The sequence below is a fragment of the Leuciscus leuciscus genome, assembly GCF_965113295.1.
Source record: "Leuciscus leuciscus genome assembly, chromosome: 3".
In the NCBI taxonomy this organism is placed as follows: domain Eukaryota; kingdom Metazoa; phylum Chordata; class Actinopteri; order Cypriniformes; family Leuciscidae; genus Leuciscus; species Leuciscus leuciscus.
In genome coordinates, this window is record NC_138727.1 from 62,113,094 (window position 1) to 62,138,020 (window position 24,927).

The window sequence follows — 24,927 nt, forward strand, 5'->3', positions numbered from 1 at the left end:
ACGTAATGTTTGACTGGGCATATTTTTAGCTGCTCAGCCGAGACATATCCAGCTGCAGACCCACAGCACCACCAGTTTCAGAACCCCAGCGTCAGAACCCCAGCACCAGAACCCCAGCACCAGAACCTGGCACACGGGTGCTACTGAAAAACAAGGTTGGATATAAAGAAGTCTGCTAAAAAAAATTGTTATTATTTTATTTTATTTTTTTAGGATATTCCCCAACAGATTGGTGGTATAGACTGTGGAGTCTTCATGTTGATGGTGAGACATAATGTTTTGATATAAGTAAACCAATGATTCAGATTTCTTTAAGTTTGAACCAATTTAAGTTGTTAAATAAGGAACAAGGAAGCATTTTTTATTTTTTTATTTGACGTTTACAGAGATAATGTTCCTTAATTTTTGCTGTTTTCCAGTATGCTCTACATCTTGTCTTGGGAGCACCCTTTGATTTTACATCTGTAAGTGATTTCCAGTTCAAGTAATTGACCTTTATGATGTTGCAGCAGTTGATATAACAAGATTACTCTATTTTAGAACTATCTTGTTCATCTGACATCATTCCTTGCAGGCTCTTTCAAAAAGTGTTTGAGGTAATTGGCCCTTGTGTTACCAAAATGGTTAATGTCTCTTTGTCAACTGGCGTGTTTCCCAGTGCCTTTAAACATGCCATAGTGGAGCCATTATTAAAAAGAGCAGGCTTAGACCCGACAGATCTTAATAGTTTTAGGCCTATCTCAAAACTCCCGTTCCTGTCTAAGATCCTTGAGAAGGTGGTCTGTGAACAGCTTACATTCTTCCTGGAACAAAATAACATCCATGAGCCATTTCAGTCTGGTTTCCGTAAACAACACTCTACGGAAACGGCTTTACTGAAAGTGTCTAGTGATATTATGATGGCTGCTGATTCTGGTAAACGCACTGTTCTAGTTCTCTTGGATCTGTCCTCAGCATTCGACACCGTTGACCATCAGGTCCTGCTGAAAAGACTGAGGGATCAAGTAGGACTATCTGGGTCAGTCCTTCAGTGGTTTTCCTCATATCTATCAGGGCGTAGCTTTAGTGTTTCAGCTAACCGAATAAGTTCTGAGTCTGTGGATTTGCTGTGTGGAGTGCCTCAAGGGTCTGTTTTGGGCCCTGTTTTATTTTTGTTGTATTTGATTCCTTTGGGAAAGATTATCAAAAGGTTTAGTGATGTTTCTTTCCACTTATTTGCTGATGATATCCAGCTTTATTGTTCCTTTAAGCCGTCTGAAATCCAGAAGTTAAACTCTCTGCTCCATTGTCTAGAGGAGATTAAACAATGGCTTAGTGAAAACTATCTGCAGTTAAATGCAGACAAAACGGAAACACTGGTTATCGCACCTGATGATGCAATTCCGGGGATTAAACAATACCTGGGCGATTTAGGCCAGTCTGCGAAGCCAAGTCTTCGCAACCTGGGAGTTATTTTTGACAAAGATATGTCATTAGCCCAGCACTGTAAGCAGCTAACAAGGAACTGTTTCTTTCAATTAAGGAACATTTCTAAACTTAGGAATATGGTCGCACGTAATGATCTGGAACTTATCATTCATGCGTTTGTGTCTTCACGTTTGGATTATTGTAATAGTTTGTTTTCATGCTTAAACAAGAAAGAGCTCTCTCGACTACAATTAGTGCAAAACTGTGCAGCGAGAATTCTGACCCGTACTAACAAGAGGACCCACGTATATCCCATTTTAAAACAGCTTCATTGGCTGCCAGTGTCTTATAGGATCCAATTTAAAATTTTGGTTCTAGCATTTAGAGCCCTGCATGGTCAGGCTCCTTTCTACCTCAGCGATCTGATTCAGCCGTATACCCCTGCACGGGCTCTGAGGTCTGTGAATCAAACTCTGCTGAAGGCTCCACGCACTTGTTTTCGGACTAGAGGTGACCGATCCTTCCAGGCTGTTGCTCCTAGGCTATGGAATGGTCTGCCGCTCTCTTTACGCTCTATTGACTCTGTGGATACTTTTAAAAGTAATCTTAAGACTTATTTATTTATTCAAGCTTTTAATTAGCGACTTTTTGGGCTGTTATGATTTCGGTGTTGTTTTCATTGGAAGGTTTTTTTTTTCTTTTTTTTTTTTTTTTTTTTTTTCTCTGATTTAAACTGTGTTGTGAAGCACTTTGTGGCCCTTGTCTGTGAAAGGTGCTATATAAATAAAGATTACTTACTTACTTACTTACTTAGTCTTCCAGTGTGACTTTCCAAACATACAGAGATGGTGGGCTCTTATTCTTCTGGAGAACTTTGGGGTTTTCTCTGAAAGGTAGATACTGGACATTTACTCCAGCCCACCATTACATTTGCACCCTCTTCTGGTCAATTTTAAATTAACCAAGATATGTATATTCCAGTGCAGAAACCCCTACAAGAGTCCCTTCCAAGTGAAGCACAAGTTACGCTTAGAAGCAGTGAGGCATGTCTTAAATATAAACACACGAATATCTGAGTGTGTGTGTGTATTTATGGGTTTCATCAGGTCCCTTTCCACAGGTGTATAAAATCAAGCACCTAGATTATGAATGGAGACTGCATTGTGCTTGATTAATACACCTGTGGAAAGGGACCTGATGAAATCCATGAATATATATCTTAACATATAATACATTTATACGAAATATTAAAGTCACATTTTCCTTTAATATTCTGTAATGAAGGAGCTTCCAATAATCCGACACATGACAGAAGCTGTGAAATGGCTCCATTCCAACCGTCATCTGCTCAGGGGTCCAGTGGAAGAGCCTCTTTTCATTAGAAATGGATGAAGAAGACAAGGAAAAGGCCCTCAACAATCTCCTGGAACAATCAGAAGCTTCCAGAGAGCCCTTCGTATTTCATTTTGTGTTCAGGGATGACATGGAGTTATTTTTACAGGAATGTAAGGACAAAATGGGCCTAAGTTTTTTTTATTTATTTTTTTTTTTTTATATATACATATTTAAGTTTAATTTATGCAGGATTGCCATGATAAAATGGGCCTAGGAGTAAATTGTTAATTTAGTAAATTTTAATTTATGCAGGACTGTCATGACAAAATGGCCTAGGAGGGAATTGTTCAATTGATACATTTTAATTTAATTATTTGTTGATTTAAAAAAAAAAATTGTTTCTTTTAAAACGATGCTGCTTTTTTTTCTCTCTCTCTCTTTTAGATTTTTATTGAAATGTGTTAGTTTACATATAGAAAAATTAATGCTGCACATGTTCTCAGCTTTGGAGTAAATGTTTATTTTGAGTCTTGTGAATAAAGTATATTTCATATAAAATGCCCATAAGTTTGAAGCATTATTTTTCACCATCATGATCAGGAAGTAACTCTGATAACGCCTCCTTCAGGTCAAACGCGGAATAAAAATAGTTCAGTCATTTTTAGCCAAAATGGGGGTCAACCTTGAACAAATTGCAACAGAAGCAAACTCAACTGATTTTGTATCCTCAATATGTCCTGAGTAAGGAAAAAAAGTTTAGAAAAAGACCCAAATATAGCCTATTCATTCTCTTTCAATTCTATTTCTCTTTTCTTTAACCTTTAGATATCACCATGAACTTACATTAAGACAAACAAAAAATGTATTACAAGTTTTTTTTTTTTTTTTTTGTTAACATGGACAAACGGTGCATAATCTAATTATGTGTGTTCTAATTTGCATACATACTGTTCCACAACAGATGTAAACATTGGGTATAGCCGGGCGAAAATGTCTTGCTGAATCTTGTTGACACATAACAGTAAAATACTAGATGTTAAGGTCTGAATGGAACCCATTACGGCTACCCATGAGCATTAATACATAGAGGCAGGAAGAAGTACTTTAGAAACCAGCATTTATTCATTTTAAAGAGACTGGGTTTGGGGCTGGGCTATATTAGCTATATATATATTAGCTATGTGTGCAAGTAGCTGTAGCTTGGGCCAAGTGGTAGCCTATTCGTCCAAAAGCTTTCTATGTCAGATAAATGCTATTATTTTGAACGATGGTTTGTTGTAAAAAGAAAAGAAGTGTATGACATTAAAAGTATTTTTAGAATTAAATTGTACATAAATAGGTTAGCCAAAACAAATGTGTTTATGTCTGAGAACATAGGCTACATTCCTGCAGACACTGAAATGACATACACTGTGTTGCCTGTATCCACTTTTGTCTCCTCCAAAAGGCTGGCTTTTACGGTTCGGAAGCTTATAAAAATGTATTTCTGGGTTATTTAGCTTGTTTGCTGTACACCTTGTCACACAGCAGCTTTTAGGCATTTTTCTGTCTTTTGTTATAAGTCATAAATGACAAGAAGTCAGCCTCTCGCAATGCAAAGTCAATGGAGACGGGCGTGGTCTTCAGATTATGACGCGTTGCGCTCTGTCTCGATAATAAACAAAACATTACTGTCCGTTGGAGGGGATGCAAATAAAGTCATCATTATAGAAATCGTTCTTGGGCCTTTTGGTGAGACTTTGGACTTTACGTAAGCACGAGAATATCTGTACAGTAACATTAGCAAAACTACTTCTGTTCTTACGTAACGGGTGTTAATTATAACTTGTGTTTTATTTGAAATTCACACAAAATCCTAATTTTTCTGCTACATATGTATGTAAGAAAAGAAAAGAAAATTGATTTTGTATATCTTTATGAGTTTTGCGTTCGTCACAGTTGTGACGTCATTGGAAGCTCCAGTTGCTTATTTGTCTCGCGAGAGTTGGCAACTCTGGTCATTAAATTAAGGTGTTTAAAAGATTAACTGATCATGTATCGGTATATGCAGCAGAAATGATGGCAATTTTGTTTGCATTACAGTGGATAGAGGAAGTCAAACCCATGACAATGCTAATTTGTTCAGATTCAAGTGCTGCTCTGGTTAGTCTCAAAAGTGCAACGTCAACATGTAGGGAGGATATTATGTATGACATTTTGTTATCTTTATATAGAGTAAAGTAGTCTGGGGATTGATGTTCAGTTTTTATGGGTCCCAGCACACATTGGCATACAAGGGAATGAGATGGCAGATAATTTAGCTAAAAATGGGTTGAAAGTAAATCAGGTAGAGGTGGCAGTACCAGTTAGTAAAGTAGAGATCAAATCATATGTACGGAGCAAAATTAAGTTACAGTGGCAGAGTTTATGGGATAAGGGAAAGACATTTATATAAGATACAGCAGAAAGTGGGGGAAGAAAAGTCAATGGGGAAGAGCAGGAGAGAACAGTGTCAATTTAGCAGAATTAGACTATAGGTCACACAAAGTTAAATGCATCTCTACATCTTATAGGAAAACATATATCTGGAAATTGTGAGACATGCATCAACTGGAAACTGTGGAACATGTGCTGTTTGAATGCACTAAATACTCAACTCAAAGACTGGCTTTAAGGAACGGACTGGAGCATGAAGGAATTAAACAAATGGACATTACAACTATTTTCTCAAATAACTCTGGAAAGATGGTACTTAAACACATTCAGCAAACTGGACTGAACACAAGGATTTAAGTAAAAGTAATTAAGATACAGTAGGTGGCGATAATGCTCCATTGGACAACGAGTAATGGGAATAGTTTTGGATGGAAGTATAAACAATGGGTTAAGGAGTGTGGTCTGGAAAATGATATGCTGAACCTGAAATGGAATATTCCTGAACCCAATGTTGAAATGAGACTGCTGGAGGATCGGGAGAAAGCAGAAGAAAGATATACAAATAGTTATGAAATTAGTGGATTTATGGAGAAAAATTGTATTCTTGTATACAGATTTATACAGATGGATCTAAAGACCCAGTCGAACAAAAAGTGGGAATAGGAGTAGCCTATATATTCCAAAATCTGAGACGAAAATAAGTTTAAGGTTGAGTGATAAAATGTCTGTATATTCAACAGAACTAACTGCTATAATAGTGGGATTGCAGTGGTTAGAGCAGACTAAGCCAAACAGTAAGTCGACTGTAATTTGCTCAGATTCTGCATCAGCACTTAAAAGTATATTGTCAACAAAAACTGACAGAGAAGACCTGCTAGTAGAAATGTATACATTATTATATAGGCTGAACATAGAGGGTATAATTGTATACTTTTGTTGGGTGCTGGCACATATAGGAAACAAAATAGCGGATAAATTAGCAAAAGAAGCATTAAGGAAAGATTTGATAGCTATTAAGATACCTTTAGGAAGAAATTAAGTTAGATCAATAATTAATAGAGAAATAATAAGAATATGGCAACAAAGATGGGAAAGTAGCAGTACAGGTGGTATTATAGTATTGTAAAATCAGTAGGGAAAAAAGAATCGTGCTATGGAAGACATAGAAAGGAAGAAGTAATGATTTCTAGACTGAGGATGGGTCATATAGGGTTAAACTCAACACTGGCATTAATGGGAAAGCATGGAAATAGTATGTGTGATGAATGTGGTGTTGTTGAAACAGTAGAACATGTGTTTTTTAAGTGTAGTAAATATGAAGAACAGCGTAGTGGTCTTTTTAGTAATATAAAGAACAGGCCAGTGAGTATAATGGACCTACTGGGAAAGGTTTTGAGTTTAAGATCAAATCATATAGGATCTAGAGCCTGAGGAGAAGGAGCAAGTAGCTCTGATCATCCTGGAGGTTGAGGAGATCAGTGTGGAAGCTGGAGGAGCTTAACAGCGTCAGCTGAAGCTTGGGCTCTGATCCTCTGGGATGTTAAAGGTGTTTTTTTTTTCTCTCCTGCAATCAGATCCATTACTCATGTGCGCAAAGTATACAGTAGGTGGCGGTAATTAAAGGCCATGAAACGGAAAGAAAAGAAGAAGTCAAGGTCATTGGCGCGTTGTTTGCGCGCTCTCGCTCTGTTGCGCGCGGAGGTCTGATCGGTATGTATTGTGTGTGCTTCTAAAGAGTGTTATAAGTGAAAATAGTCACTAATTAAGTGATCGGTTTCGTTAAAATGTAAATGAGTATGCACAAGTATGTGATCTTCCCTCTTAAAGCTGTTTTTCCTGCAAAAGTGAAAGTTTAACCGAGTGAATGAAGCTTAGGGGTGTGGGATATGACGATTTACTCCGGTGTGGAACCATTAAAATGTCTCCACGATCTGCTTTTGAAGTAATATCGTAGTATCAGTTGCTGTTCTGGCGCCTCTGTCCCAACATGCTGAACAACGCGACGTATATTCACATCAAATGTTAACTCAGCGGAACGGGACACTGCAGTTCACAAAAGTTCATCATTTGCATACTGCCTTGTCGGTTAAACATTTAATTCGCGTGCTGATGCGTTGCTCTAACGCGTATGTTTCTCAGCGTGTGAGTTACACACAAGGTTTACATAAACAAAGTAGGTTATGTCTAAAGTGAAAGCAAACTTGAGAAAATTGAGAGAAAATCTGCTTGTCAAATGCGTGTATAATAGACGCGTCGCGCGCAGCTCTTTAAAGAGACAGTATAGTTAACACGCTGCCGCTTGTCCTTAAAGGGATAGTTCGCCAAAAAAACAACAACAAAAAAATTTATTTACGCACTCTAATGTTGTTCCAAACCTGTATTCATTTCCTTCTAATATTTTGTAATATTAATATTGGGAAGAATGTGGCTATCCAAACAGTAGCTTGTCCCCATTGACTTCCATATAGGAGAAAAATATACTATGGTAGTCACTGGGGTACATCAACTGTTTGGTTACCCACATTCTTCCAAATAACTTTTATTTTCAACAGAAGAAAGAAACTTATTCGAGTTTAAAACAACTTGAGAGAGTAAATTATGACAATTTGAATTTTTAGGAGAACTATCCCTTTAATGTTAATAAAACAACAAAATGCAAAGAGAAAATCACTCACTGCTCTTGACTGATAACTTTAATAGTCGCTTTAATAAGTATCAATGTATAATTTATACAGTGAAGTCTATGTTTTGTTTTATTTTCATATTTGTTCATTTAATTACTTTCTTCAATGCTCCTGTTAAATACACCTACTGCAGCTGAAAACATAAATAACTGTTTATTTAATTTGTATATTAAGTTGTGTATGTGTAATGTGTATCTATGATCTTAAAATTTAACAACAAACAAAATAATGACAAATATTTTTTTTATCTTCGCCCCTGTCTGCCATTCTTTTTTATTTAATATTTTGTTACCTAAGGCTTTGTTTTTAAAATATGGACATTAGTTTGGCTGTAATGCTCAGTCACAAAATGGTAAAACCAACATAAAAAAGAATCATGATAAAATTGTGAATCGTGATTTTCCTGAAAAAAAACGTGATATGATATTTTTGCCATATCGCCCCCCCCCTAGCTGATATCTTTTCTATGTTTGAATGTTTGACAGGAGAAGGCTGATTAAACATGCACTACTTTGAATGCAACAAATAATTACAGCATTTTTCAACTCATGCAGATGAAGAACCTCTGAACGAGCAATTCCACTCCAGTTTTTATTCATCACACAACACGACGCAGAGGGGTAGTCGAGTCGTAGTAACAGAGACACGCGAGCCCCAACCGGCTACACTTACATCCTTATATCTTGGTGAGTGTAGCTATTCAGCAGTGAAGTTAAGGGCTTTGTCTGGTATTATTAAGTGGGTACTCCATGAGTTTATCATATTATTATTATTATTATTATTAATTTTAAGATGCCAGTGATTTCATTATTCACTTGTACAATTAGAGTAAGCTACCAAGCAAGTCTCTGGTCATATGTCTCGTCTGATCTTATACAAGACCTGAGTAGACAAGATGGCGTCCGCTCCAGAGCAGCTTCAGGAAGCAAATAAGAGAAAAAGAGCAGTTACGGCTGATGATCTGAAGGAGTGTCGTGGATCAGATGAAGCTGTGAAGAGGAACCAAGCTGAACAGAGGAATGGTAATGAAGTAAATGTCATTAATGTTAAAGCTGTAATGTAAGAAAGTGTGTAAATCTCTGTTTCTATCCCAGTGCAGACAATCAGACCCCCTCACACTACAGTCAATGTTGATCTGAAAGTTGAATCAGGTGCAACTGCATTTTCGCCAGTAATCAGTGGAAGCATCGTCCATGGCCCAATGATCATCAACTGGAACCCAACTTCTGGTGTTATTGGTAAGATTATAGCACTAATGCAGTTAACATGTCACTATGAAATTGAAAATAGTTTGTAAACTTTGAATAAATATGATTTGTAGGGGTGTAAAGAGACCCTCATGTCACGATTCGATACATATCACGATACTGAACTCACGATATTATTGCAATTCTCCAAGACATATGATAAAAGGTTAACAAAAAATGTGCTGTTGATTTAAAATGTTAAATTTGGTTTTACATTGTGTGTGTAAATGAACAGGCTTGGACTAAAAGCACGGCTGGAAACCCAAGGCATGGATAATAGAGACAACAGAATAACAATATTCATGATTCTGAAGCTGAAAATACAGAATTATTTTAGATGAATATACTTGCACTCTGTCACTCGCAAGATTTGGCATTATCAGGACCCACAAATATTCCCCCATTGCATTATTATACATTATATTCAACATTATATATAGTAGTTTAATTTTACTGACATTAAAACAGTCATTCTTATTGTGGATGAACTATCCACAATACACATTGTCACTATCCATGATACATATTGTTGCATTTTTGTATTGTGATATATTGTTACACCCCTAATGCTTTGTTACCACGTTAAAAGCTAAACGGTTTGTGTATAATGGATGTGCATTTCTTTTTTCTCAAAGGACAACAAAATCCAGCAGAGGGACAGACCTCTGAAAAACAAGGTACAAAAACAATAGCCACATTTTTATTCTGGTTATAAATTTGACTTGAATGTTCTTTCTTCTACGGGCTTTAGTTTGATGTGTGTTTTCCCGACTTCAGTTCAGCAGTCTGAGCCGGACGACGTGGAGGATCAGCCCATCCAGTCCGACTGGAAGAGACCACACAGCATTACTAGAAGCAGCCAAGAGTTTAAGGACAGAATACTCTTTCAGAATGATGCAAGTATCTGTTTCAGTACTTTTCTGACTGTGCATTCAGGGATTGCTAGTCCAGTTTTTGTAGGGCCGCCGTCCTGCAGAGTTTAAGTCCATCCAGCAGCTGAAGCAGCAAGAGTTCAGGATTACCTGAGGATTTCAGGCAGGAACTGTCACAATAGCAGTGAATAAAGTCCACAGAAGAAGGTCAGATGAAGATTAATTCAAAATAAAAGTATTGAATCAAAACAATCTCATCATCCACAGGTAACAGTGTGTTCTAGTACAAACTCCAAACACAAATTATAACCAACAACTAGAGAAATGAGGAGCTTATATATACAGATAATGAACTAAAACAACAAGCAGGTGTGACGATTAAATGAGTTACCATAGCAACAAATAAAATAGAGAAACATGAACAAAGAACACAGGAAATGATGAAATTCAAACTATAAGTCCATGATAGTGAAATTAACACTGAAAGTCTCTGAGAGGATCTGAACGCTGATGGACTGTGGCCCTCCAGATGCTGGACACATTAATCTTGTTTTAATACCAGAGATATGTCAAATATCAGTTAATAGCTATCGTTAATTAAAAAAAATTGGGTTTATATGTTTGTGTTGTTAAACATTATTTATTTATTATAGCCATTGCTTTATGTAATTTTTTTTTTTTTTTCTCATGATATCTACAAACAAGACAGGAAAACATTAACGTTTATGACCTCTAAATCGAAATCACTTTTTATGATTTATCTTATATTATTATGAATTTTATATTGTTAAATAATCTATCTTATTATTCACACAATGCATTTATAATCACTCCTTATTTAGTTTCAGTTCAGGTGACTAGGGCTGGACCCGAATATTTGGATATTCGTTCGGTGGGTTGGTATTCGATTTAAAAATTTGACATTCGAATATTCGTTTTTTGGGTTTTTTTGCACACCTGGGATCCCCCGCGAAACGGTTCTCATACACGCTTGAATAAGGCCGGCGACACACTGGCTGCGTGGCGTGTCCGTTTTTATTTCGGCTCCCATGTTAACAGGTTGGAGTTTGCACACTGCCTGCGTGACACGCGTCTCAGGTGCGGCTCGAGCCACGCGGAAAAACGCGCGCATGCTAGAAATAGAACCGACACCTAAAACCGGCGTAAGTGTTCCAGCAACGGGATCCCGAGTGTTCTCTGGCTAGAGCGCAGAGCAGTGGAGTTTGTATGGACCGAAGTGCATGCCTGAGCTTGTGTTTTGGGTTAAGCTGCGTTGCTTTGACATTGTGGATTGATTTACCCGTTATTATCAATCTAAATTAATCTTGTTTTTAATTTAACTTAATTTGCACTGCACTCCCTTGTGAAGTCGATTGGATGAACGGTTCTCGAAATAATCAAAATGCAAACGGACATACAGACACATAGAGATTCCTGCCTTTATTAGAGATAAGAATATGTTCAGCCCCCGCTCTCCGAAGCTTCGAATATTCGATGTTCATTACTACCGAAGCTTCGAAGCTCAAAAAATGGTATTCGGACCAGCCCTACAGGTGACTCTATTATTGTTATAATTCTGCTAATACTGATGTTTTCTCACAGGTTTATATTCCAAAGGAGAAGTCTCAGAGGAAACGTTTAGCTCTGCTGATCACCAACATACAGTTCAAGCACTTAAAGTACAGGGCTGGAGCAGAGAGAGACGAGGAGAACATGAAGTGGCTGCTGAAAAAAGCTTTGGGTTACAGAGTTAAGAAATACAGAGATCTAACTGGGGAAGTGCGTATAGAGCTAGTGGACTTCTGATGTGGATATAGAAATGTGAGCAAATATTTCACAATGCATTATATACTATGCATTTCTGTAAAAAAAAAAAGTTTTTATTGACAGGAAATATCTGCTAGAGTCAGGAACTTCGCTGCATGTTCTGAACATGAAGACTCGGACAGCACCTTTGTGGTTCTGATGTCTCATGGGAACATAATCCAAAATAAAGATGCCATTTTAGGTGTCAACTATCATGAGGTGGAAAACCCGAATGATGTCTTCTTTGTTGACGACATCTTCTCCAGTCTGAACTCAGAGAAATGTCCTGCTCTGATTGATAAACCAAAGGTTATTCTGATTCAAGCCTGCAGAGGAGGTACGACATTATCATATTTCTGTTTCTCTTTGTACTCTGTATTCATATTTTTCCTGGATTTACTGTATTATTATCATTGATATCATTAACTGTTTCTCTGTCCAGATCACACAGGAGCTGTGGATATACAATCAGACTCCGCTGTGCACAGAGAGAAAGACTTTGTCTGTTTTAAGTCCTGCCTCCCTGGTAAGTAAAACACTGATTTCACTCGCGGTCTTCCTACGAATCCGCACTTTCGTGGTGTAACACCTGGTAAAAATAAAGTAACTAATTTCCTTTTTTTAACAAAATTACTTTAATATGGATTCACACTGCCATGGTGAACTGATGAAACCACTCGTGTTGGCCAGTGTTTCTTCAATAATGAGCAATGTTTACAATTTTGGGTTACTTTGTGAAATACCTTAACCTACCAATGGCTTTTCTCCACAGATACCAGCGCATACAGGCATCCTGTCGAAGGAAGTTTTTTTATCTGTTACATCATGGAGGTGTTCTGTAAACGGGCTCATGTTGATCACATTATGGAGTTGTTCAGGAAGGTAAATGTTGAAAATCCCATTTAAATTGGTTTGATTTATTTAAACCCAAAGTCTAAATAATGTCTTCCAGTTTTGTTTGTTTTTTTGCTCACCTAAAATTAATACAGGAGTTTGCTTGTCACATTCAAATAATATCTTTTTTTATAGGTCACCTCAAGCATGGAGAAAGACAAAAGATTGTCAGCCGATGGTAAACTAATGCCGTGTATTGACAGGACGTCCCTTCCCAAGAAACTCTACCTGTTCCCTGGACTCTGAGGATGTGCAGTGTAACATCAGTTTAAGGCAAGACACCACAGGCTGATAGAATGCAAAGAGGCATTATCTAAATAAATATGCACAAATTTGAATACATTTTCAGACCAGAAATCTCAACATTGGATGAAGTCTGGTTCGAAACTTATTTTGAGAAATGAATTTGAGATTTTTTTATTGTAACTAAAATCTGGATATAGTTTAATAAAAAATGCTGTTTATGTAATGATTGCAATAACAAGACACCTGAAATCTACAAAAGAAATTTATGAAGTTGTCTTGATAGGCAATCTTGCCTTGAATCGAGTTAAAGAGGCATTTTATGCAAAAAAGCATTCCAGATATATGCAGGCAGTATATTGCATGCAATTATCACTTATATTCATTTTACTCTCATTTAATAGGGTTTTTGTTATATACTTTTCTATTTTAATACTGTACTGTATTTTATAAATTTTTTCTAAACTGTTTTAATTATTTAAAAATATATAATTTAATTATTTTCATTTCTTCTATGTAAAGCACTTTGAATTGCCATTGTGTATGAAATATGCCTTGCCTACTATTTACCAATTAACTGTCTCCATCTAAACCTACACTACTTCTTCAATCTTCTTTTCACCCGATAGCTGCTTCTTCTTATATAACTTTGATAAAAGTGCAAATTAATCAATAAAGCTTTTCTAATTTGTTACCATGCCTTTGTGTCTTGCCTCCAGCATCTGTGTTTGTAGAAGAGTTCACATAAGGGAAGCGTCCGACTCATATTAAATATATCAGACTGAATCTGATATCGCTGAATAAACGGGAAACTAACAAAACTCTCCTGTTGCTCTAAAGCTTTTGTGTAGCGCTCTCAATACTCTCATTACTGACCAAATGTGTTTATAAAACTAAAATATATGAACAAAAAATATTAACAGTATGTCAAATATCAAAATACCAACTAATAATTATAGTTTTAATAATTTCATTATAAGATAATAGTGTTTAACACATAGTGAGACAAAAATGACTTTACAACAAAACACACCAGTTGAGTTGCTGAATATAATCTATATTGATATTATTTCACGGCTCTATGAAATGCTTGATTCTGATTGGTCATTCGGGATATTCTGGAGGTCTGTTATTCCTCTGCAATGAATTGAAAAGTGGTTGAAGACTAGATGACCACGGACCGTTGACTGAACGTCTGATGCGTATGACACGCAAACAAAGTCATCGTCTGATTGAATACTACAGGATGTCCGGGAAAAACAAATACCAATGTAAACAACTAATGGGAAAACCGAGCGCTGCTAAAAGCAATAATGAGTCATAAACAGTTCAGTAGCCTAGTGTTACATCCCAGTCGGAGAGTCACATGATAGACATACATCAACACTCTACAAAACAATACGCCTACTTATACTACGCCTTAAATGTATGTACTCTTTTTGTCGGATAACATAATATTTTTTATCAGCTTAAATGTTGATTATTAGTCACTGATTATCAATCCTTTTATCTAACCCTCTCTACTCAACTGTCGGTCGCGCATATCCGCCATGTTTGTAGTTTTCTGAACTCTTTTTACTCATGTTTGTAGTTCTGAACTGGATCCTCCTCCAAAGTGCAGGGGGTTGTGGGTAATATTAGCTGTTATAATGAGCTCGGATCAATCCACCATAAATAGTCGACCATCCGGGGACTTCTGGCACACTCTGTTCAACATACTACGCTTTGGGACTCACTTATTCTAATCTCACACACTGTTCAGGATGGATAGTGTGGACACTGAGACACAGGGAGAGATTGTTCTGCTGTACAACTGTGGAGAAACACAAATAGCTGTGGGATATTGTGGAGAAGAATAAAGGATCGATTAATTTTCTAAGATCGTTCTGAAATCAGTGATGAACTGCTGTCTTTCAAATAAGAAGTGGTCGACAATTAGACATTTATATTTATTTGACATAATATTTAGTAAATAAGAAATTATGTGAAATATGTATAAGCAAAACTTGTTAAAAAATAAATTGTAAAATAAACAATACAACTTTTGCAATTTTGTTTTTTGAAATTATTTGCCTTTCTATTACAAATAATAGAAAAGAAAAGGGTTCAATACTTTTTCTTATACCGTTTACTTTGTTTTAACAGTTTTGTCTAATAATTTATCAGACTCTGTTAAACAGAGACATGAACAAATGGGAGCTCTGGCTCTCAGGCGCTGAGGCTTTTACACTATATTAACATATAATTAGTTCAGGAATCCTTTAGTTTTACTGGTGTGATTTTCAGAAGTCTGTTATAAAAGACTATTACAGTAAATGAAGAGACATTTCCTCTTCATCTGCCTTGTCGGTCACTCTTTCCTAACAAAATCCCCAACATACACATGACAAAACTAAAACAGATGATGAGCAAGACTCGATGTCTCTCCATGAACGATGGTTCCTTTTCCACGGACAGAATAACATTAGCTGGGACGACACGCAGCGGGACGGACTGATCTTCTAGGATCATGAAGGGAAAGAGTTTATTGGCCAATGGCACTCTATCAAATGCTGCAATGATGTGATTAATCCTGACATCAGAAAAGCTCAACTTCCTCCAGCGTTTCAGACGTATTTAGCTCTAAAACACACACACACACACACACACACACACACACACACACACACACACACACACACAAACACACACACACACACAATCAGTTTTGCAAGTTAATGATCATGAATATCCTAAAATGAAAAATGAAATCAAAATACCTGTTCATAGTTCTTTGATAATTCTGAGAAAAAGAACAGAAGGACAATAATATTAGACCATATTATAATTTAAGAATAGACTATAACCACCAACAAATTTGTCAACAAAAATTGAAGCTGTGTGTGGAGTGAATGGCAGGATTTACCACAGTGTGTGTGTGTGTGTGTGTGTGTGTGTGCGTGTGTGTGTGTGTGTGTGTGTGTGTGTGTGTGTGTGTGTGTGTGTGTGTGTGTGTGTGCAGACCTGCAGGAAGGTGATGTCCTCGTCCTCAATTTCTTCTTTCAGTTCTCTGACTCGGTCACACAGAGACAGTATTCCTCCTTGTATTCTTCTTTTCATATTTCCTCCCTTTTCTTTCTCTTCTTCGTTTAGAGCTGCTATCCTGCTCTCCTCCTCCGTTCTGAGGAACTGATGGAGTTTCTCAAACTCCTCCCTGATTCTTCTCTCTGTCTGCTGAACTTGAGACTGGGGGAATGTCATGTGTGAAACTGTTAATCATCAGATCCACAGATCAATGTCACCTCAGATGGAGAGGACACCTTCTCACGGTGTCAACTACAATGTTTCAGGACATGTTGTTTTCCAAAATAAATGGCCTTTAAAGACTTCTGTTTTCTGTCATTGATGAGTAATAACATTAATTTCCCTGTTTTTCTGTTTCAGTCACAACAGTGCCAAGCCAGTGCAGATGATGTAAATTGCACCGTCGCAGTGTCTTTCATGATCTCAAGTTGGACAATTATATCCTCTCAGTTGTGAACAATGCCCAGAAGAGACTTTTATTCCTATTCCCTTTGTGCTTGTGTCTATCCATTGAAAATATTAGTTGACACAAATCTCTCTCTGTGGTGGACATTCATTTGTGCAATATAAATGTCATTGTGATATGTAACTGACAAGTGAATACATTTACATCTTTTTGGAATCACATAAAATTGTACTTTAAACAAGTATTGTCATCGCCCATGTTGCCTCAAGGACTGTTTGTCTGTCGAAGATCGGTGCTTTCAATGTTTCTTCCTTATGCAAATGTATTTCTTTGTGTCCCTATTGGAAGCTTTCTTCTCTCTTTCTGACTTTTACTCACAAAACATCACATATAATAAACACATATTGGTATCCTTGACCATGCCTCATAACTTTGAAGCCTCAAAAGTGCTCTACACAAATCAGTTATGCTGTCCATGGTGCTGAAGTAGCTACTCAATTTATTTTTGCATGTGTTCGTTATTCTGATTCTTGTGGTTCTCCCCATCTGTTTTGTGATGGATATTATTTTCCAAACTACATAATTAAAGCATAAGCTTAATATGCTTAATTAAGGAGTTACATGGTTGTATGCATATATGCTAAGTTGGACTGGTGGTAGCTGTCCACCAGAGGGAGCCATAATAAATCATTTCAGGACTGGAAGCTTAATGTCGGTGAAAGTGGTTCATTATTTAACCTGTATTAAAAAATAATAATAATAACTGCAACATTTTGCATAGAAAACTTAACTGCAGCAGAAATGCTGTTGCATTACATTTATATCTTGAAAGCTGCCGTCGGCAAGTCTGGCAGATTGGGTCGATTATAGCCAAAAATTTGGAATGTTTACAACTCTCATGCCCCTCCCCACTACCAGCGAGCACCCTCCCATCGAGGTCGTGCGTCAGTGCGTCACTGTGCGTGTGTACCTGATTTTCTGTGAACGCGTCCGTCTCTTCAGCATCTATCAACACCATGGACTCGGAGGTAGGCTGCCCTGGCTAATCTATCCATAGATAGCAATAACCGAGGAATTGGAAGCTTGTTAGTTTTCTCTCCGCCATCACGCTTCATGCAATCTCCAGGCGAGTTTCAGGCGTGGCGTGTGCATGTGATATTAACGTGCGCGAGTGAGGGGGGGATCTGTGGCGTGTGCACGACCTGTGATTGACAGTCAGATCTCACACCCCCCTGCGCTGATTGGACCTGATGAAGCGGGAGCGCTGGATTTTTGCAAAACAAATAACACGCTCCAGGTGGAGTTAGAAGCTCGGGTTTTTTTCTAAAACCACCTTATTTATGTTGTTCTGTCGGATTATAGTGTCAATTTCACTGAATATGATCAAAAAAATGTTGCAGACGGCAGCTTTGAAAATAATGTATATTTTATTACAGTACTGTCTACTTGAGATTGGACCTCTATGATCGCCATTATATTTATAATGAAAGGTTATTATGTCTAAACTATAATGTGTTTGTAAAATTACACTGTGCAACGTAGTGCAATGTCAAAAGAGCAAATATGTAATCAATTTTAAACAGGCACCTGCGAAGCCTAAACATGCACTACACCGACAACAACCGTGCGATGACAGTATTGCTGTTTCTTGATCAACAAAAACCGCACCTTGCACCATCTGATGACTGAAAAGATGCCGAAGAGCAAGAAAGGGTGACTGCATCTTTTTATTAAATGTACAATCCCCATTTGCTATACACAGCTGGATTTATTTGCACATTTTTGTAACGTTACTCATCACGGCAATGACATTGTTTGCCACACACCATTAGTCAATGCATGTCAAATCAATTAGGCCTACGTAGCACAATTCAACCATCTATTCTAGGCTAACATGTTATTTCTCTGAGGTCTGTCTAATGTCGTGCAAATGTTTATTATACAGTAAAGTGTCTACTGAATAATAAAAGAGAAATGTTTTACTTAGGCCAGTCTTTGGTTCAATCAGTTGTCATAATTATTTTAAATAGAAACTGATGATTGTTGATGCTATCACCAAAAAGTAATTACAGTGATAAATTTACAATACGGTTCCATGTCATCATTAATGCAAAACTAGTCAAGTCAAGTCACCTTCATTTATATAGCGCTTTTTACACTACGGATTGTTTCAAAGCAGCTTTACAGTGAAAATAGAAAATCAAAGGACAGATATTGTTTTGGCTTTACAGCAACTCTATAAAAAGTTACTGTCTAGGTAAAGTAAAGTTTGATTTTTTTTTTTCTACACAGGAGCAAATGAGTAGCGCAAATATTAACACTCTAGTCAAAAACTCTGATTACCGAATTAGTAAGTAATAGTGCTTAGTCGGCTTAGTAGTTCACTGTTATCTAATCAGTAACTACAATTTTTTTTTCCACTCCTCCCTGCGGACTACTTATAACTGTACAGGTTCAAAATGAATGTGTAATGTTTAATGTATAATTAATTCTAAAGTGAAGATCATGGTGGTAACCAAATAATAATGACTCAAATATTCCAAAATTACATTTGAACATTATTTTAAAGTGAAAAGCATGAAAAATCTTAAATACTAACTGAAGTCATTTAAACTTTTGAGGTTTTTGTGATGTTTTCTCTTTAGAAAACAGATTATAGATACAGTCATTACAAGTGGGTTACCTTTGTCTTAAATGTACAATAATTATGCATTATGCGTAAAACACAAGTATTATGATCCGGTTTATTAATTTTTAATAGGTAAGTAATAGATAAGTAATAAATAAGTAATAGTACTTTTCTAATAGTGAACTACCACATTCGATAAAGCAATATTAATTACAAATTGTTTTATTAATTCTTGTTAGTTAATAGTAGTTACTTGAATGTCAACAGTGCGTTACTCATTTGTTCCTGTGTATTTATTAATGACGGAACAGTATTCTACAGTGTTACAGCAATATATATTTATATGTATATGCTGTCATCCTAATGTCTTCCTCTTTTGATTTTATCCAGAGTGCACTCATTCAAGTTATTTGGGGTGAGTAATTCAATCATTAACTATACATCTGTGAAATTACACTTAGTGCAATAACCATGTCTAACTATGTCATTTATTTGTATTAATGCATTATTTCCCCAATAGAACAAAACCATACGTATAGACGATGAAATTGTGGAGACAGTTGAAGTCCTGAAAAAAAATCTCAGCGACTATGATGATAACATTACAAATAAAGACGGCTTCTGGGGACAAGTGTGCATTGCACTTGCCATTGCAAACACTAAAAACAATCGCTATCGACTGTAAAATGTATTTCATAAGGTGAGCATTTCTTTGTTTCATTGGCTGTCTGTCAAAACTTGATTCCTGACTACAAAGTATTAAAATTTACACACATAAACACACATACACACAAATATGTATATATACACACACATCTTGCTGATGATCGCCAATAATAAAGGTTGTTATATTGAGTTTCTCAAAGACAGATGCAGGCATGTCATATTTTTACAAGGTACAATATATATTTTTCCAATATCGTAGACGCAGTCAAAACAAAACCTATACATCCCCTTATCTATACTTTTCAAAATGTTTACATTTAAACATCATTATTACATTATATACTTTGTCAAAAAGCACCAGGCAGAATATTCCCCATCTCCTCTGCCATCTGTGGCCAGTGGAAGTGCTGCTGAAGATGAGGGACACAAGCCTTCAGAGAAAGTTAGTCTTCACTCTTTGTATTTATACAGGTTTCATGTATGTTCGTCTAAAGTATAATGTCAAACATTGCTTGTCTTTCTATCAACACAGCAGGCAGAATATTCTCCATCTTCAGAGAAAGTTAGTCTTCACTCTTTTTCTAATTTGTTTGATTCAATGTTGGGTGCCTATATGCCTTGTCTTGTAATTGGAAAGTAACGATAATAATAATCTGGTGTTCTACACTGACTTCACATCACATTATTCCTTGTTATTGTTAATGTTTCAATTACAATATGGGAAAAATAAGTATTTGTCCGCGTTCACGTTTGACTGTACTACTAACGCAGAAACAAAGGTTTTAGAATTACATGTTCCACAGTTTAAAAAAAAACAAACATTTATTTAATGGACATACGTACATGTTACAGTAACATTGTATTTTTTCATTAGAGGTCCATGAGTAATCCATCCGATGACGATGGATTTATAAAAATCAGCTTACCAAAGAACCCATCATTATTTTTCATTGAAAGGAATGATTGGGAAAAGCTGAAGAAGCACAGACAGAAAATAAGCTTTAAAGGACTCCAGTGGACAAATGTAATTTCCAAAGGTCTGAGGACCATACACCCGTACTGTTCCATTGCCTTTAAAAGGCACAGGCTGAAGGTTATGGGTTCGATACAAGCGAGCCCTGAATGCTCCTGCCTTGGTTATTGTAGATTTGAGGATTGCCCTGTCACAGTAACAGTTACTGTGGACAGTGAAGAGGACCTCAAGGCAACAGTAGAGTACCAAGGGGAGCAGAGCATTCACAATTTAACAGAATTAAAAAGAAGACCTGTTAGAGCACATGACAGAAACACACTGGGCCAAGACTTACAAAGAGCTCCCACGAGCCATGTACCTTGACAAAATAACAAAAATACCCGAATATGTTATGGAGTCTGGCTGTCGGGATGAGGCTCCAAGTTGCAATGTCCTGAAAACTATATCGTGGGAAGCACGGAAGAGAAGCCGGCAGTACAGTAACAAAGTAATACGGCTTCAAATAATGCTTGACAAGAAAAAAGACAGTCCTGATGAGGTCCTCCAGAAAGTAATGCTACACCCAAAAGGGGTTCTTCTTTGGTCACGCAGGGGGATTGAGATATATCATGTGAAAGCAGAAAGGATCTCCTCCTTTCTATGTCCATGAGTTGGTGGTCAGGAATCCCCACAAAAACTCGTCTCCACTACCTGTTGCCACATACCTTACCTGTGATCACACCACGGCCTCAGTTAACTACTTTCTAGAGGCGTTTCAGACTGATTTGGCAAGGTGTTTTGGGAGAAAAGGTATGCGGTCATCCATCATGATCTTGTGTGATGGGTCAATGGTGTTAATGCAGGCAATATGCCTGTCATTTGCCCAAACCACTACTACAATATAGCAAGTGGTAAAGGAAAAAAAAGAAGATTTTGAGGTGCCCATTCTTCATCGTTGTCTTAGCCATGTGATGAAGAATGCAAAGGAAATGTGCAGAAAGTAGTAAGTAGTGTACATTAAAAAAATACTGTTTGTGACAATCCTCTTTTAGTGTCAGTTGCTAAGTGTCCAATAAACTTTATACAGATTCTGTAATGAATTACCTTTCATTAATGTGCTAGGCCAAAAACACAACAGCAACATCTCTTTTCCTCATACCAAAAAATAATAATGTTACTGCCAATGTGAACTGAACTATCCTAAATGCACACATTTTAAAAGTCTGTTAGCAGTGTGGCCTCTGAATTCCCCTACATCGGCTTTGCCTGTGAAATGCATGGAATAATGATATATTCAATAAACATACAAAAGACCAGCAAGTATTACATAAAGTGCAGATTTGGATATAATACACACAAGTTGTACAATTTATCATCTATCAACATATAAACTTGAAGTTATATTCTTTAACCTAATTATTTTGTTACATTCCTCAGTGCACCAAACCACTACCATCTGGCCATCCACGTCTTCGGTTCCCTCACAACCACAAGCACTTTAACAGAACTAGACGACATGGTTCAAAGTGCTGCTGTTGTATTCTCTAGTCCATCCTGTGGGCCCAATGTAGAGAAACACTTCAAAAACCTGCAGAGAACAGGGACTACATTGGATGAGACAACCAAGTCCAAAAGTGAGAGCTTGAAGGTAAATGTCAAATCCAAGTTTACATTTTAACATTTATGGTTTTAATTTGAACAAAGATGCGAAGGAATACTGTTGTTATCAAGTAAATGTACTATAAAGAAAAGGTAATGAAGTGAAATTTCTTGAGTGAAAATGTACTTAGATAAATGCCATAGAGTGCAGCTAGTTTACAATGAGATTAAAGTAGGTTACGATGATACATATTTGATATTACTAGCATTTAACAGAACCAATTTATGGAACAATTGCATTACATGTAAATATAGTACAACAACAGTAGGACATAGAAACAACAAGGCCTTTCGTCAGTACAGAAAGTACAGTAACTTGAGTGTGTTTTGTAAGTGTGTATTGTCTGTAAATACTACATTTAAACAAAACAAAAAAACTAAATTAATTACCTGCCACTTGAACACCACAACACAGCATCATTTTAATATAACAAGACAGAAATGTATAATAAATATAAAGTCCACAGCATCTGCAGCCTCAAACACATGTAACAGTATGATTGTCAATTGGTGGCTGTATTAAAGCGCATGACGAAGGATATATATTCAAGAAAATTACATATAAGATAATAATCAAAAAAATAAACAGGAGAATCACGGAGGAGAAACTTACCACGATCATTCCGGACATTAAACAAAGCTTGACAACTAACAGACACAGAAAAACAAGGAAGCTAATTAACTAGAGACACCTGAAATTAGGACACTTATTAATCAGTAACCGAGGAGACAAACAGGTGAATGAGATGAAACAAAGAAACACATGGGAAAGCTTGGTACACTGAAGATTAACAGAGAGTGAACACAGTGAAAAAAATTTAGCAGTATTTTTAATAAATGTTCATTTTATGTGCCATTGATGTGGTTCTTTTATGAGCATTGTGTGATCTATATGTGCTGTTTTATTGCTCACCAAAAATTGTAACTACTTATCAAAAAATTTGGGACAAAACTACACAACATCAACAACACATGGCACCAAGTACATGTCCGGCAGGATTTGTGTAATACTGAGGTGTGTTCCTGCCCAGGCATTATCAAAAAGGTCAAAGCTGAAACTTGTTAAAGTTTTGTCAGTCATTTTTTAATTTTCAAACACACCTGTAATAATAACACATTGTTACATTACATTTAGGACATCGATGGAGTCAACAGATTTGCAACACGTTGCAAAGGAAGTTATTTCCAATGCTCCACTGGACAGGTATGGAGAGCACAACGTTTACTTCTGCAGAGGCCTTATCGAGCACCTCAACACCATATGCTGGATTGTGGACCGAGATAATGCTAGGTTTGCCATCATTAATCAATATATCCCTTTTGAATATAAAAATCTTACTTTGTTTTCTGAAAATTAAACACATGGCTTTACTTGCGTACTTGGACGACATGGGACTGGACCACAATATGAGCAGTGCTCTAGGAAATACAATACCCTCAGAAAGCTTTCAAGACAAGTAATTATAATATATTTTACATTACATGACCTTATAACTCAGTGCTTTATGTGTTTAACAGGTCAATTATTTTGCGAATTTACCTGTTTTTTATACCTTTCTCAGAACATAACAGAGGACAACAAAACGCAGGGCATTATGGAAAAGAGCCAGTGGGATTTAAAACACATTCGATTTCCCTCTGGCCGCCTGACTAGGCTTGATGACTTGATTGAAGTCACACTGCTCTCCTGAAGGAGTATGAAGATTCCCAAAGAGTTTTCAGAAGAAAGGTTTGAATACTTTAAGGTTTCATTGAAGGTGGCATGGGTAACAATTTTTAAGTTAAAGTAAATATAAAGAAAATTACATTCTGTATGTCATCATCACATTATAGGCATTGGTATCTAAAACAGTTCTCCAAAGTTATTGAAATTATAAATGACTGCTTCCATCAATACCTTACTTTATGCAGACATACAGAGTGGACCAAGAAAAATGGAAAGAACGCCAGCAGAAAAAGAGGGGGAGATATGTTACACCACTCCGGAAGCCGTTTCATTTCAAGACATCGAACAAGAAGGTCTACTGTAAATATAAAGCTGTCATGCCTTCTACAGAATTAATAGTAATAACCCTAATCTAAACATAACAGTTTTAGCGTTACTGCAGCCAAGGTCATTACAGCCAATCCGAAATAGTTTACTACTCATAGATATATAACAGCAAAACCACTTTTCCATCACTTTATTTTCTGTTATTTAACTACACAATCTTTACTTAATATTAATATTATATGTGGTATATTATTTTGTGTGTGGTACATCTTTTTTAGAGAAACTATTAATGTAGATTACAACTGAAACTTCTACAAACAATTGAAATATTGTAAAATATTTTATTTTATATTTGATGTAAATGTATTTAAAATAGGAAATTAAGAGAGAAACGGAAGCACTGTTACATGAGGATCCTTAGTAACGTGATGTTTTTAAATACACTGTTGATAGGTTGACTCCTCAGTGCCTGACGGTGCCATTGGGAAACAGAAGTCTTCACCACAGCCTAGTTCATCTCTGCTGGGGGACCATGAAGAAACTTTGGATGGAAAGGATGTAGTACATGGGGACATCTCAGAAACCATCCAAGACATCAATAACCCCACAGCATCAAGTAAGAAGGCTTTCTAGTATCACAAGTTCTTACTAGCAAC

General features: G+C 36.6%; 2 protein-coding genes and 2 long non-coding RNA genes across 11 annotated transcripts in view; 2 read left to right on the plus strand and 2 right to left on the minus strand.

Moving 5' to 3' along the window:
* The window catches only part of LOC309493678 (polymeric immunoglobulin receptor-like), a 74,484-nt gene that overhangs the window by 39,359 nt on the left and 10,198 nt on the right, over positions 1 to 24,927 (plus strand). The window contains exons 9-13 of one of the 6 annotated variants that reach the window (XM_082162868.1): positions 214 to 264; positions 420 to 464; positions 2,222 to 2,300; positions 2,389 to 2,450; positions 2,692 to 3,328. The exons of 4 other annotated variants lie outside the window; for them this stretch is intronic. In XM_082162868.1, coding sequence (XP_082018994.1) covers positions 214 to 264; positions 420 to 464; positions 2,222 to 2,300; positions 2,389 to 2,450; positions 2,692 to 2,799 — 345 coding nt within the window. In that variant the 3' untranslated portion in view covers positions 2,800 to 3,328. Of the gene's footprint in view, positions 1 to 213; positions 265 to 419; positions 465 to 2,221; positions 2,301 to 2,388; positions 3,498 to 24,927 lie in introns of those variants that run through there. One more of the 6 variants, XM_082162872.1, reaches the window with a different exon arrangement.
* LOC309493955 overlaps positions 1 to 24,927 on the minus strand; it is a 79,292-nt gene that overhangs the window by 2,994 nt on the left and 51,371 nt on the right. The window lies entirely within an intron of this gene.
* LOC309494114 (caspase b-like) lies at positions 6,771 to 13,597 on the plus strand. 3 transcript variants are annotated; one of them, XM_082163328.1, is made up of 11 exons: positions 6,819 to 6,867; positions 8,396 to 8,527; positions 8,722 to 8,863; positions 8,936 to 9,079; positions 9,724 to 9,765; positions 9,866 to 9,984; positions 11,563 to 11,739; positions 11,851 to 12,103; positions 12,209 to 12,292; positions 12,539 to 12,648; positions 12,796 to 13,597. In XM_082163328.1, exons 3-11 carry the CDS (start codon positions 8,737 to 8,739, stop codon positions 12,904 to 12,906), a joined length of 1,167 nt encoding a protein of 388 aa, XP_082019454.1. In that variant the 5' UTR covers positions 6,819 to 6,867; positions 8,396 to 8,527; positions 8,722 to 8,736; the 3' UTR covers positions 12,907 to 13,597. The 3 variants fall into 3 exon arrangements, with proteins under 3 accessions (XP_082019453.1, XP_082019454.1, XP_082019452.1); XM_082163327.1 differs by lacking the exon at positions 8,396 to 8,527 and having other exon boundaries at positions 6,771 to 6,867; XM_082163326.1 differs by lacking the exon at positions 6,819 to 6,867 and having other exon boundaries at positions 8,669 to 8,863.
* LOC309493971 overlaps positions 24,711 to 24,927 on the minus strand; it is a 2,605-nt gene continuing 2,388 nt past the window's right edge. The window contains exon 3 of the long non-coding RNA XR_014204149.1: positions 24,711 to 24,790. This is a non-coding gene — a long non-coding RNA (uncharacterized lncRNA). The remainder of the gene's footprint in view (positions 24,791 to 24,927) is intronic.